Source organism: Poecilia reticulata, linkage group LG18 (assembly GCF_000633615.1).
Source record: "Poecilia reticulata strain Guanapo linkage group LG18, Guppy_female_1.0+MT, whole genome shotgun sequence".
In the NCBI taxonomy this organism is placed as follows: Eukaryota; Metazoa; Chordata; class Actinopteri; order Cyprinodontiformes; family Poeciliidae; genus Poecilia; species Poecilia reticulata.
Window position 1 is genome coordinate 12,743,170 of NC_024348.1, and position 14,341 is coordinate 12,757,510.

The window sequence follows — 14,341 nt, forward strand, 5'->3', positions numbered from 1 at the left end:
AATAATTGTCCAGAGCAGAACCTGTTGGAAGAAATATTTCCCAACTCTGAAACCCATTGTCTCTCTAATTGAGCAAGTTTTCTCTAATATTTTATTATTTATCCAAAGTTAAGAACCAAAGTTCCTTTCTGCCTCCACATTCAAGGTAACACTCAATTATTTTCATAACTGGGGTTCATGTAGATAAATTTAAGGGCTGGATCATGTGCGTGAGCCGCAGGGGACGGCAGTGACTTTATGGTCTTATTATGTTTTTATTGTTGTCAACATTGATAAAGAAGTAATTTTTTTTAGCCGTCTAGTTTTACAGTGTGGTAATAATGTTCAAGGTGATATTTCACCAATGCGGACTTCCATACGTGTCGAAACTTTCCCACAAACTTTTACTCTGCATGACCTCCAGGTTTACCTACATTTAAACATTATTAACAGAGTTTAAAACTTAAATCTATACTGTTTATGTAGGATTTTACAACAAAATAAATAGATACCATCAAATGGGATGATGGGAACTGGAGACATAATTAAATCATTTTTTCCACATTAAACTTTCTTGGTACAATTTGATCAAAAGAGTAATTGTTTATAGCATAAAAGTAATGTATTATAGGAATACATAAAAGAACGTAAAAGATCTGGGAGAAGAAAAATGGATCGGATGAAGGAGGCAAAAGGACATTTTAGAGAGGGTAATTAGTGATGATAAGCAGAACAAAAAGAGATTGAAGAGGGAATTACTGCGCTGGACGGACGCTCTTTTTTGCACGTTTCTCCTTCCGTGCATAATCTTTTGCTCCCTTGAGCCTGTAGTTGTAAATAATAATAAGTGATAACCAAATCGGGCGAAGCGCTGAGCAAAGTAATCTGCTACCTGGGAGATAAAGCTTTCCAGAGGAAATCGAAAGCAGTTAGGTGATGAATAAAAAATAAAAGTTTGAAACATACAAGGAGACAAAATGAGGAAGCAAAGAAGAGAGAAAAGAGTTTCATAATTCAGCATCTGTTGGTTTCTTTTTTTCACTCCGGCTACATTTAAAACCTCTTTTAATCAACCAGCAGCTTTGGTTTGGTTGTGTTTAACACACAGCCTCTATGGATTCAATGCTTTGCTAAGTAATTACTTAAACCAGGGGTGCCCAAACTTTTTGAGACCAAGATCTACTTTTTCTCTCACCAGCCGCCTGAGATCTACCTCATGACACAAAGACATAAAAACTGCAAATTAAACTCTATTGACTTATTTTATATGCGAATATACATCAGTTTATAGCAGAAATAATAAAGTTACATAAATCCTAATCCAGTTTCTTTGTCAGTGAGATTCTGACACTGGGAGCAGGTTTCTGGTTTCTCAGTCAGAAGCTGGTTGCAAACCTGAGGCCAGCAGGTGTCGGTCAGCAGGTGGTGGATCTGAAATTTGGTTTGATGACCTCGATATGAGAAAATACAGACTGATTGGAAGAAACACAGAGCCTAGTAAAGGTAAAGGCAAATCTTCTGAAGTCGGGATATAATTAATTTAATTTCACATAATTATCGCGGTAGACTTTGTTAAAACTTAATGAAATATATTTGTCCTATTTGATGTTTGTTGTGACGTATGCTCACAAACGRACGAGGTAATYAGTCCAAGTTTGTCGTTTATTGRACGTTCAGAAACTACAGCAGGTGTAATGAGCCACAGCAAAGGTAAACAAAGGTAAAACAACCCGAAAAGACGATCAACTCAAAACCACTCCTACCTTTTTACTCTCTCTCTCTCTCTCTCTCTGTCGGTTAAGCACACCTGTTGCCGTGGCAACCGCCTGCGCGCCCCGCAAGCCGAGCAAAGATTACATTAAAAACACATTCAGTCCATTACGATATCAGGTTTCCAGGTTTGATATTTATTAATAAGCCTCTCATGAACACAGCGGTGGTTGAGTAGCTAATTTAAACTCCTGCTCTGCTCGTCAGTCGGTCTTTGAGTCGGAACTGAAACGCACTGAATTGCGCAACACCTTGTTGAAACAATAACTACTGAGATTATTAATTTTAACACGTTTCGTTGACTTTTTTTATAATTATTCTTTTTTAAATGAAGCTACAAACGTTTAGGGTCTTAGTGAAGTGCTGGCCTCAGCGTCCTGGCGGCGGTCAGTTTGTCACCTGCCGAGATCGACTCAAAACCTTTGGTCGTATTGGGCACCTCTGACTTAAACGTTTCATTAACTGGGGCTCTAGGTTAGTGTAAACTGGGACTGGATCGTGTTTGGTAGATATTTGGAAGGAGTTTAGTAAAAAATGACCGTAACCTCATTGTGAAGTTTGGAAATCAAAGTTTGATTCAAGTTTGAGAAAACCTGCTGAAGGCTAAAACTTCTGTTTAAGAGGTTTATTTTGTTTTAAACAAAAGTCGCATATAAAATTAAATTTACAGGATTTATCTGAGATATTTTATTGTATCTACAGATTTCATATAGGCATGTAGTTTTACCTATAAAGACATTAATAAAACCCATGTGACATGTTAGCATAGCAAAGAATAATTTATATTACTAATAGAAATTAAAAACAGCTGTTTTTTGTTCCCTGAACTTCCAGATTAGTTTTGTTTAAGAATGATTCACCATTAGCTTACCTCATAGCTGTTAGCATGATTCTGATCACTTTGTTTAGCTCGACTCTTATTAAGTTTAGCTGTTAGCTCCAGTAACAGCTTGACTCTTACAGTTAAAGCTTAACGTTACAAACAGTTTCACATTGAATCACTGTTTATTCTGAGTAGCTGTGAGCCTGATGTTAGTTTAAGCAGGCATTAGCTTGATTCTGGTTAGCCGTTAGCCTGTTTCTGCGTAGCCATTTGCCTCGCTCTGTTAGCTTTGAGCTGGACTTTAGTTACCTGTTAGCTGTTATATTTTGAGTCTGATCTTAACTCTTAGCTGATAACAACAACTAAGAATCATGTTAGAAGGGCAGATAATCACTGACCTCTCTCCATGTTAACTCTGCACTGTTCTGATTTATAAAATATCACAACATTCAGAAAATGCTAATTAGCTGTGTTCCCATGTTCTGGTTTGCATATCAGCCGGGCTACAGAAAGCGTGACGCTACGCATGGCTGTAGATCAGTGGTTCTTAATCTTTTTTGAGGTACCGAACCCAAAAGAAGTTTCATATGCGCATTCACTGAACCCTTCTGTAGTGATAAATAAAATATGATTTTTTTTTTTTTTCCCCCAAATTCAAGATAGTTGAATAGTTGGGTTGGTGGGTCACACCAAGATCACTAAAGGCGTTTTCGCACGGAACGGAACGGTTCCGAGCATGTTTGCATTACAACTTGCGACCAGTTCCACCCGGCCCCATGGAACCACAAGAGCTGTGGTTCCAATCGGGCCGGCCAAGCGGTTCTGCTTAGAACCAGCAGCTGATTGGCCGCTGGTTGTTATGGAGTCAGACGTTGATTTTCCGTTGACAGCTGGCTCTCACTAAACTGTATTTTATTTTGTAAAGAGTGCTCGTTTCAATATTTTTATTATTAGTTTTAATTAGCAATGGATTCGTCTCAATATAGTGCAATCACCTGGTCTAATGATGAGGGTTTTTTTCCTCCGCTTACTCGCTGATGAACCAGCACAGTCGGCCGCTACATCGAAACTATTGTTTAGTTTTAAAAATAGTGACGTCCGGTACCGCTTCGATGGCGCCCTCAGTGTAATGCGAACACAACAGGGCTGGGTCCGTTCCGTACAGTGCGAAAACGCCTTATGTCTTCTTAAAAGGTAGAGTCTCTGAGAACAGTTCTTCAAAATATAGTCAGTGTTTTCAGCACAGTTCAGCTGACTGTCCAGGAACGACCCATGGTATTTAAAATTTGCCACAGTTTCAACAAGTTGGCCATCGAGAGAAACTGGAACCACTTTAAGGTCTTGTTTAGATCATTTAATTAGCTCTACATTCCTAAGAAAATGAAAAATTATAATAAATAATAAAGACTTTGCGGTATTCTGATTTAGTAATGTAATTATATTAGTTGTGTTTTCACCCCCACGCCACTAGAGGCAGTATCAACCCCGAAAAGATGCGACTAAGGAGCAGATTTAGAAGTTCACCGAAAGTTACAGAATTTGGTAAAAACTGTGAGTTTTTCTGAAGTAATTAAAGACACAAGTTCAAATCCATGCTGAGAGTGGAGCTCCTTCAATCAGGGCTCCTCCGCAGCTCTGATTGGCTAAGCAATGTAACGTGATCCTCTGCAGCAAGTGATGGCAAAGCAGGGCGTCATCACGACTTTACACAAGTGTGTCTCTGCGGCAGAGGCTCCGCCGAACCCCTGAGACCGACTCATCGAACCCCTGGGCTTCGATCAAAACCAGGTTAAGAACCACTGCTGTAGAGGATGAAAACTAGCATGGACCTCAAAAGGACCTAGAGTCCTTCTCCCTGAGCCGGAGGTTTGGACATTTTTCTGAGTTTTGTTCCTCTGGTAAGGCAGAGTTAGCTACATCAGAAGTTATTCCGCAATTATGTTTCCATCTTTTCGGAAAAGCCAAAAACCATCTCAAGTGAAAGTAAAAATCTCTCTGCAAAATTACAGAAGGCTTTTTGTTTTTCAAATTTTACTGTTTCCATCAACTGACTCTTCAAAATTATAGATGAAACGGCGCCCCCTAGCTGTAATGCCTTTGGCCTTCCTGTTATCTGCTGGTAGTTTGAATAAATCTGATGCATTTCAGCAGATTTTTAAATATGTGACTCCCTGATTGGAGGGTTATTGATATGTTTTGATTATCACATCATGACACATTACTGGATCATTTTTTGCGAGTGGAGTGCATGATTGCATGAGCGTGGGATTTGCCTCCCCAAACCTTCAATCGAGTCAAACCGTGTAAAGTTTCCCATCTATCGGAGGTTTGATTGGTGAACCGAATTTACCGCCTTTAGCGTCTCCGGGTTCCAGACTCCCGAAACGTTCTACGTCTTCCCCTCGTAAGAGTTTGGCGTCGCCGTTTGTCCGGATGAAAGGAGCCGGTGAGGGCGGCTATTGAAAGCGAGTTAAATGATGTATATCTGATTCAGCCGCTCTCTTCACACACACCTCTCTCCCCGGGGACTCCCTTCACTCCCGTTTCTCTCGAGTCAGGGCCTCCCTCTGCTTACGGGGCGAATTACAGCTGCAGAGAGGGAGGGTCACGCACGGCTTCTCTTTTTTCCAAGGACTCGGAGAGGCACTAGCTTCCAATAAAGCCCACCTTCCCTTTAACCTGGAGGCAGAGCGAATGTGCGAGACGCCTGGTGTGAAATTTTTTGTATACATGTGAGAAATTGAAATCGATACGTGCGGTTTCCTTGGGCGGAAAGCAATAAAGTTCATTAACAAGGTGCAGCCACATCATCTGGAGGAAAAAAGTGTGTGTATTTATTGCAGCTTTTTTTTTTTTTTGCTTTGTCCCTTTCGGTGTGGCAGCTGTTTAAGTGTGCGAGCATTAGTTTGAGGTGGAGTCCCTCCGCCACATCTGCAATGCAGCAGAAAACACAAAAAAAAAAGAAAAGGAGAGAGGGAGGAAGAGAGAGGCTCTGACTCAGACAGACTTTTGGTTTAGCTGCTTCATTAAAGTGCTTTTATACTGGAATCCAGAGTGCCTACTGTCACATCCTGTGTAGCAACAGATTAACTTCACGTGAATACGTTTTTAAGGTACATCTGCTTCGCTCTCATCCACCAGGACGACGGCCGGGGAGGGACTCCACCTCTTCGCAGCTAACGCACTTCTATTTGAAACTCTGAACTCCCTCCTGACCTGTCCCTGGCTGTTTTGACTGTATTTTAAGGCAATATGGATCGTGATGTTGGTATTTATTGGTGGAATTACTGTGAATTGTGTCGACAATGTAATTCCATGTTCGGTCTATATGTGTGTGATTGTTTTTTTTTTTGGTTAATTTGGTGTCTTGAAGTGAAGCTGATCTGGTTTTACTGACGTTTAAAATTGTGTGATTTTAACCTCAAGTGCACAAGAAGAAACAACAGGATCCTGTCTGACTCTGTTTATCGAACCAGAACCCAACAGAATTGGACTTAAAAGAACCGTTAGAAGGCGTTTTCTGTGTCTTGGCCCACTGCTTCAATACATTGAAGGTCCCATTACAATATTTCAAGCTCTGGAGTTTGACTGGACCATTGAGGCACCTTGATTATTTTCTTTCTCAGTCATCGTGTGGCAAGTTTCTTGATTCTGGGACAATAGTCCTGTTTCTGACGAACTTTGGGCCAAATTGTAGCTTTAAAACAGGAATTCTCTCAATCTGCGTTTCCATTGCAAATATCAATATTCCACTAATGACAAAAAACACAATTTTGGTGTTTCCATTAAATAAACGCAAATAAAATCACGTGAATAAATTTGTTCACGCCATCCGTCATTATCCTTTAACTACTTCCTGCCATGATTGTTTTCGCCAGTAGAAACATCCGGTTATTGAACACACGACTCGCGCGACATGAAAACAGTGACTCCTTTGCAGCTTTGTGAAATACACAAATTTCGATGTGGCCAAATAAAATAAAGAGTATTTAAATTGGCATATTTTCATTGAGCAAATTTATATTTGAAATGTCAATTCGTGCAGTTTTATGCATAAATACTAAACAAATTGCTGCGTTTGTTAGTGGAAACAGCTAATGAGACTGTTTTCACACCTGGTAGTCTGGCAGACTTGGTTCGATTGATCGGCTTGTGCGGTTTGATTTCACACTGCACTATGTCCAACGATCCTTTGAAAAACTCTTGGTTCCAGGGGTTTGGAACCAAACCAAACCAGCACATGTTGGTTCYRGAACCAAAGTGGGTCGCTTTGGGGGTTGGTTCGAACCCAAACCAAACCATAACCAAACCTAATATAATATGGTTTGGTTTGGTACCGCAATGCCGATATGGACATTCAAAGTTCCCTATGGACTTCTTCTTTGTTTATTAAATATAGGATCCTGTTTCAATGTAGCCTTGAAGTTAAGATTGCATTAATTTTTAAAACCAGTTGAAGATCAAATAGTTTTTCTGATTCTCTCACATTAAAAGAGGGTGTACTTTCTTTTCACCATGTGTTTTGCCTCCACATTGAGGCACATGCGAGTATGAAACCTTAACTTATGGAGGAAACGTTTCACACTGACCAACCGTCATCTGTCCACACCTCCTTCATGTTATTATTTTTCTTTTAACTGTTGTGTGAGTCTTCCAGAGAAACGGTAGACGTTTTGTTTCAATTCCCGTCTTCCAAATGCAAAAAGAGTGCTTCCAGTTATCAAAGCCACAATGAGACTATTTTTATATTCTACTGGGGCAAAAAAGTACATATATCTAAATATATTCCTCCTATATATGTGTATCCATGCAAGCGTGCCGGGGGGAAACGGGGCGACTCTTCCTGTTTCCAGCCGGGTGGAAAAACGGCGCCACTCTCTGCCATCCGGACCTGCGGATCACTGGGGACAAAGGAGCTAAAGGGGGATCATAGAGAGCCCTGGAGCTCAGACTGCATCCAAGTGGAGGGACTGTGAGCATGCATGCGCTGATCATTTACTGGACAGGAGTTACCCAGTATTTACTCTTTGACCCTCTTTAACCACCTAATCTTCTTCTCACTATCCCAAACTCTCTGCATTTGCAATATGATCTGTATTTATTTCTATAATAACTTACACAAAGTCAACGGAGATGTATTATTGGATATAATTGAATAAAACAAACTAATATATTTGTATGATTGTAACACTTGTCTCTGAGGAGTTTTTTTAATGGGGAGGTTAATGGGATTATCATTCTGCAGTAAAACTGTTTATTGTGGTACTATGCAGTAAGTAGTACTTTCACCCGCCAGTTTTTCGTGATTCCACGATGGCGGAAACTTATATGAAATCAACAAATTCCTGAATTTTTAAGCACGACTGCATTTTAGGGACATTGTAGATGGACAAATAAAAAAGGAAATGTACATTTTTGTCAAAAAAACAAAAATTTTGATATTAACCTCAGATTTTCCTAAACAAAAAGTCTGAAAATTTCAGAGTTTGAAAAGACATTTTCGTAAACAAAAATGTTTACTATTCAAACTGAAAAATGGAGATTAATCTCAAAATATGTGAAGCGTTTCCTATCAACATTTTGACTTTGGAGCTCAGAAATGTCTTTGTTTTGTGTAGAAAATTTTTGACTTTTCAAACAGAAATTTTCATATTTCTTGGTGGAAACGTACTACTCCTTTTTTGTTTGTTTTATATCAGTGGTCCCCAAACTTCTTCCTGTGAGGGCCACATAACTTTTCCCTTCTCTGGTGGGGGGCCGGAGTCAGTTTGTAACAGAAAAAGTGTGACGATTGCAGGAGTTCCTAAATGTAAAAATATATTGTTTTCCAAAAAGCACAATCAAATAACCCTCTCTGGGTTCTTCACAGAAAAAATCCAGGAAGGATTATAGTCCGTATTTTCCGAACTATGAGCCGCACCGGACTATAAGCCACAACCCCAAAGTTTTTTTTTTTTTTTTAAACCAGTAAACATACACATCTAAGCCTCAGATATCTCTGCCGCTCCAGGTTTTCCACAATGATGCAGCAGCAGCAGAGGGGGGCGGACACCCAAAATCTGAGTCATAACAGATCAATTCAATATTACTTTTATTAGGGTTGAAAGTTGCCAAGATTAGATTTAACAGAACTGATCATTTTCCGAATGGTAACTGTAACAGTAAAAGTGCTGATCCTTCGTGTTGCTACTAGCATGTGCTAAATCAGTGGTCCCCAACCTGTTTATTACCGCGGACCGTCAAGACTTGGAAATTTTGATGCGGCCCGGGAGAGGGGGAGGTGGATGAAAAGTCAGATAAGGCTTCTGCCCAATCTGGGTTGTCTTGGAGTTTTTATCGCAACCTGTGGGATTTTCCCTGTCTGGGAACGAGAATACGACCTACTGAATGTGACAGGTAGTCAATCATAAAGCGCTGTGACGTCATAACAGAGGGGAATCCCAAACAGCTGACATATCGCGCAACTGAGAGTCCGGTGGATATCGGAGATGATATGTGGAAATGTTTATTATTATATGTAAAGGTCATTATTATGTATATTCAGTTAAAAATGTTAACTATGAAAAAACATATTTGCCTCCAAATCATAGCGGCAGCAAATAGAGCGGCTGCTCCCGTCGTCTTTCATCCACCGCCTTTTCTTTTTGTTACATCTTTTATGTCTTAAAATGACTCCACAAACTATCACTATTGCTTCTACATCATCATCCGTGTTTGCTTATTCTCAATTCCCGCTATGTTTTTTTTTTTTTTTACTGGATTATCCTCTGGAATCGGGATGTTCGTGACTGGAATCGGTTCGTGTTGCTCCTGCCTTGGAGACACGAACCGATCGAACCTGTTATACTTTTATCAGCTCTGTGGTCACAGAGGTTTAGAGAATCGGCCGACAATTCTTAAATCTTTCCGTCTAAACCAGACTTAAGACTCACAAGCTCTACTCATCTCCTCTCGACCACTGCCCAAACGCTCTGACTCTGGTCGCTATGGTAACGTTTATATATCCCTTCAAAATAACAGAAGCGCCACAAAAATGAACATTTTACTTTCTTGAAAATTTTAACTCACGATACTGACTAACGGGAGCCCTGACGGTCCCATCTGGGAATGATGAGAGACAATGACACCCGAAGTGTTGCTTATATCCACAGCCTGCTTGGTCTCTACGTGTTAAAGCAGCTTGAAGCTTCATTGCCTCATTAGCAGCCGGTCGCCGCATGTTATGCAGAGCGGGCTTGTAATGTGGGACTCATCTACCGGTCCGGGATAAATCCATTCTCCTGTCTCTTCTTTGGGCCTTTTCCCCTTTGCAAAGAAACTTTCCAAAGACATCTGATCTGTTTCTTACTCATTTTGCTGCTTGTGGGCTCAGTGTTGGCGCGCAAGTAACCAGACTTCCAATGATTCACTTCCTGCTAAAGAGCCCCCTGGTGGTTGAATAAAAAATCCACATATAAACGGTTTATAGTCCGGAAAATACTGTAATGAAAAAAAATCTGAATACTCTCTGGTATTGTTCAGGGGGCCGGACCAAATGTGGAGGCGGGCCGGATCCGGCCCGCGGGCCGTAGTTTGGGGACCCCTGTTTTATATCTACAATCGCTTTAATACGCCGTTGTATTTATGTGCTAATGCATCATGAGCTTACAGAGAATTTAATAATAAAAAAAATTAATTAAAAAAATAAGTTTAAAACATCGGGTTTCATTGATGCTAACTCCCACCTGCAGGTGGCAGTGTTTCTTCTACTACCCTGTCCGTGATTCGTCACACAGAGTGACCTTCTTCATGAAATATAAATATTAATGGAGTGGTGTCACATTTAATTGTTTTAGGATTTATCCTTTGTGATTAATAAAAGACTACGAGCCATTTCTCCCACCAGTGTTAGACTCGAACGTTTGTTTTGGTTGCATTTACCCAGAATGCCCTGCGCTGTAGGCCACTTCCTGCTTTTAGAGCATTCTCCGGTCCGCTTGTTATCCACTTTCAAACCGCAACAAAGTTCACTTCAACCGAGCAGAAACCGATAATTTAAGTGTTGTTTTGGTTCTTTACAATTTATTGCTTTATTTTAGGATTTAATGAACATTTTTACTTCAATAAGAAAGGTCTAAAATTGTGTTTTAGGGTCATGGCTAGCTAATTATTAGTTTTAAGTAACCACAAACTCTGGTTACTTTAACACAATTTTTGGACATTTATCCTAACCCAGTGTGTGGCTACATTATTTAGAAGAAACTGGTTATTTTTTCAGCTATCTTGTTTTATTTTGTCGTCCACCAGACACTAATGTCGGGGGCCGCATTAGCTGACTGTGAAGATCTACGACTCGATTAGCAGCACATCCGGGTCTCAAAGTGCCCTCCATATCTGTGTGTGTATGAAGCCACTGCAACACAAAAAGCAATGCAAATGTGCGATAAGGAACCCCGTTTGGGTGGAGGAGAAACACATTAGGAGGCGAGATAAGTCCTGAAAGCCGCTTTGTCAGTGAAGACCATTTACTTTCCTCCAGGACGGAAAGTGCACCTTGACACGTTTACCTGGATCCGATCCAAACAGGTGAGTGCTTACATTCACAACACTCTTTAAAGCTGAAGGATGTTACTTTACAAGAATATGTGTTTTTACATAATTGTTGGAACTGTCACTGTGTTGTGACAGTTTGGTATAAACAGAGTTTCCAGAAATTGTACACAAGTAAGAGTAAAAATACTTCAACATATTTTTACTCAAGTAAAAGTAAAAAGTAGCTGTCCAATAAATTACTCAAGACTAAAAAGTATTTGATTAAAAGTTTACTCAAGTGCAGAGTAACTGATCAAATGATCAATTATTTAATAATAAAAAATATATAGATGCACCAAAATACAAAGTTAAGTGGTAATTTTGGTATTTTAAGGATAGAAATCCTTAAAATACAATTATTCATAAAAGTAACAAAATCAAGCAAAGTAAAGATTTTCAAATTATTTTTGTTCAATAAAAAACTTAAACTTTTACAAAAACTGCAAGTCTTTGGTGAATATTTGGTTAAAACATGTTTGTTTTTCATTCAGTGGGAAGAAAATCCAGAAATTTTACTCAAGTGTAGAAATACTTTATAATAAAATTACTCAAGTAAAAGTAGAAAGTACAGCTCCAAACCAAAAACAACCAATCAGAGCCAAGAGGTGGATCTCAGCGCTGTCAATCAATCTGCCATTGTCATGAATGCTAATGCCAATTAGCATTCATGACAATACAATGATGATATCCGATGAACAGTTTTTCTGTAAAGGTAAGCTGTTTCTCCTCCTTTAACACATTTGTAAGGGCATGCACAAGATTGATGGACAGCGCTAAGCCCCTCCTCCTGGCTCTGATTGGTTGTTTTTGGTTTTGAGCTGTTCCTGTCTTCGGATGGCAATAGCAGCTCAGGTACTAAGTGGAGAAAATCATTAAAAAAACATTTTTTTTATGAAAGTTTAGCCAAATGCATATCTGCAAACTAAAACTTGTAATTTTGTTAATTAAGCTGAAATAATCAATTGTTGCAGATAAAAAGTGTAATTTGAAGCGTTTTAAGTGAACCATTTGTGATTCTGAGTCGTCTTCTCCCTCCTGACCACAGATGTGCTGAGTGACTCTGGCTGCTAGCTGTTAATAGTTGCCTTCTTTCAAAATTAAATTGGCCGCAGGCCAAATGGCACAGACAGCAGATCGTAAATTAAGTGGATCGGTGAAAGATGAGTGTTGGAGCCGAGTGGCGTGAAAAGATGAGTGTAGGAATGTGTTAAAAGAAGAGAGACGTTTCACTTCACGAGCCATCGAAGAATAAAACCGCATCTGGCGGGTAAATCTGATCAACTGTGTTAGGAAAACAGACAGATTGCTTCTGTGTTCCTGTAGCTAACATTCAGATTTTTATTATTCAATAAATTTTTTCTGGCATTTAGTTGAAATACAAATATTCTATCAGATATATTTCAGTCAAATGCAAATGAACACAGCATTAGTGAGCGAATGGGTGAATGAAGTTGCCATTTTTGGTGATTTCAGTTCTGCAACAAGTTGCTGAAGACGTTTAAATAAAGATTTAGGAACCATCAGATGATGAAGTAATGGGTAGGGAGAAAGTTAACGGGTAGAAAAAGGAGAAATAATTATTTTGGGCTCAATTGAACTCATTTTATTAGGACAGGATTTTGTCACTTTCTTTCAAAAATCTTCAAAAATGCTTCCTGACTTTAATAAATTGATCAACCTGGACCTGTTTATTATAAAAACATAATTATAAAAAGTGAAATGCATAATAAATGACATAATTCTACCCTAATTACAAATAAAAACATTTTCATATGGATCCACCAGGGCCACAGAAAAATCATCCCAAGAGCCACAAATGGCCCAGGCGCCACACATTGGACACCCCTCAGTCAGACCAAAGGCAGAAATGTCCCTCAGGTTGGTGAAGGTTGCTGGATTCACTAATTTCCCAGTGGAAATCAGAGGCTGGTCCCTGGTTTGATCATAGTACTGTTACGTCTTTGCATTGTCAGGCGGTTTTGGTCCAGCATGCCTGACCCACATAGGCTGGGAGCCCCTCCCTCCTCTGGGTAATCGGACACGACCAGTTGTCCAGACGGGCCTGACTGACAGACAACAACAGCTCAAACCGGCCAAACCAAACTCTGCGTTAAAACGCTTCCCTCTGCCAGATCAGAAGAGAGAAAATCTAAATCTAAGGAGTTGGATTAACCGGTTTGAAGGTTCAAAGGTCCGCCATGGAAAACCTGCTGAGCAAGTGGCTGCTAGCATGTTGCTTATTCAGCCTGAACGCGATAGGAGGTAAGACGCATCACAAAAAGATCTGGAGCTGCGGTCAAGATGTAATTCATATAGAGATCAAAGAGTACGGAGTAATATTGTTGCTCTACTGTAGTTGATGTCACAGAAAAAACTAAAATACCCGACATATTCTGATTTAAAAACATCCAAAAGATTTATTTGATCTTCGTTCACAAACTTCTTCTCACCTTCAAAATAAAAGCAGCATCAACTTCTGACAACCAACAGCAGAAGAATATAAACAACGATAATAAACCACAACTTTGCCTGAAACTCTACTGAAAATTTTAAATGGTAACACTGTTTTAACTTTAGGGCAAATACTGTCTAAATATCTTTCAGTTTTACTAAACAAACATTTTAGTTTACAAGGCTGTAATGGAGGTGGACTTGCTGCTAACTCAGACATGCTAACGTGTTCATTTGTTTAGCTAGGTGCACAAAAATGATGGCAGGTTGACTAGAGCTGTGTCTTGATTACAAATGTCCTGAAAACCTTGTCTACATGTTGAAAAAACACAATTTCTTAATTATTTCTATTAAATCAATATATTTAGAGTCACATGTGAATAAGTTTGAATAAGTTATTGAAAATATCCACTAACTACTTCCTGCTGTCGTTTTCTTGGTGGTTTCCATCAGTAGTAACATCCAAGTGTTGATCATGTGACTCGTGGTTTAAAAAAAAATTTCTGTGGCAGTTTGATGAAATAATCCAATATTTTATATCCCCCTCCACCCCAAAAAAACATGTCATCCTGGCACCTGAACATTTTATCAAAAAAGGATTTTTTTTTTTCATTTACCAGTTTTATTTTCAACATGTGCAATTATATGCTCAATGGAAATATATGGAGCTAAATTGGAGCCATAAAGTTTTTTCAAAAGAAACAAAAATTGGAGACCAACAGGACTCGCTATGAACCCTAGAGGTCA

The 14,341-nt window shown here is 39.3% G+C and overlaps 1 protein-coding gene across 1 annotated transcript in view; it reads left to right on the forward strand.

The window, feature by feature from the left end:
- Positions 1 to 13,169: 13,169 nt before the first annotated feature.
- Positions 13,170 to 14,341, forward strand: part of chrnb1 (cholinergic receptor, nicotinic, beta 1 (muscle)) — a 21,465-nt gene continuing 20,293 nt past the window's right edge. The window contains exon 1 of the mRNA XM_008435592.1: positions 13,170 to 13,405. Coding sequence (XP_008433814.1) covers positions 13,342 to 13,405 — 64 coding nt within the window. The 5' untranslated portion in view covers positions 13,170 to 13,341. The remainder of the gene's footprint in view (positions 13,406 to 14,341) is intronic.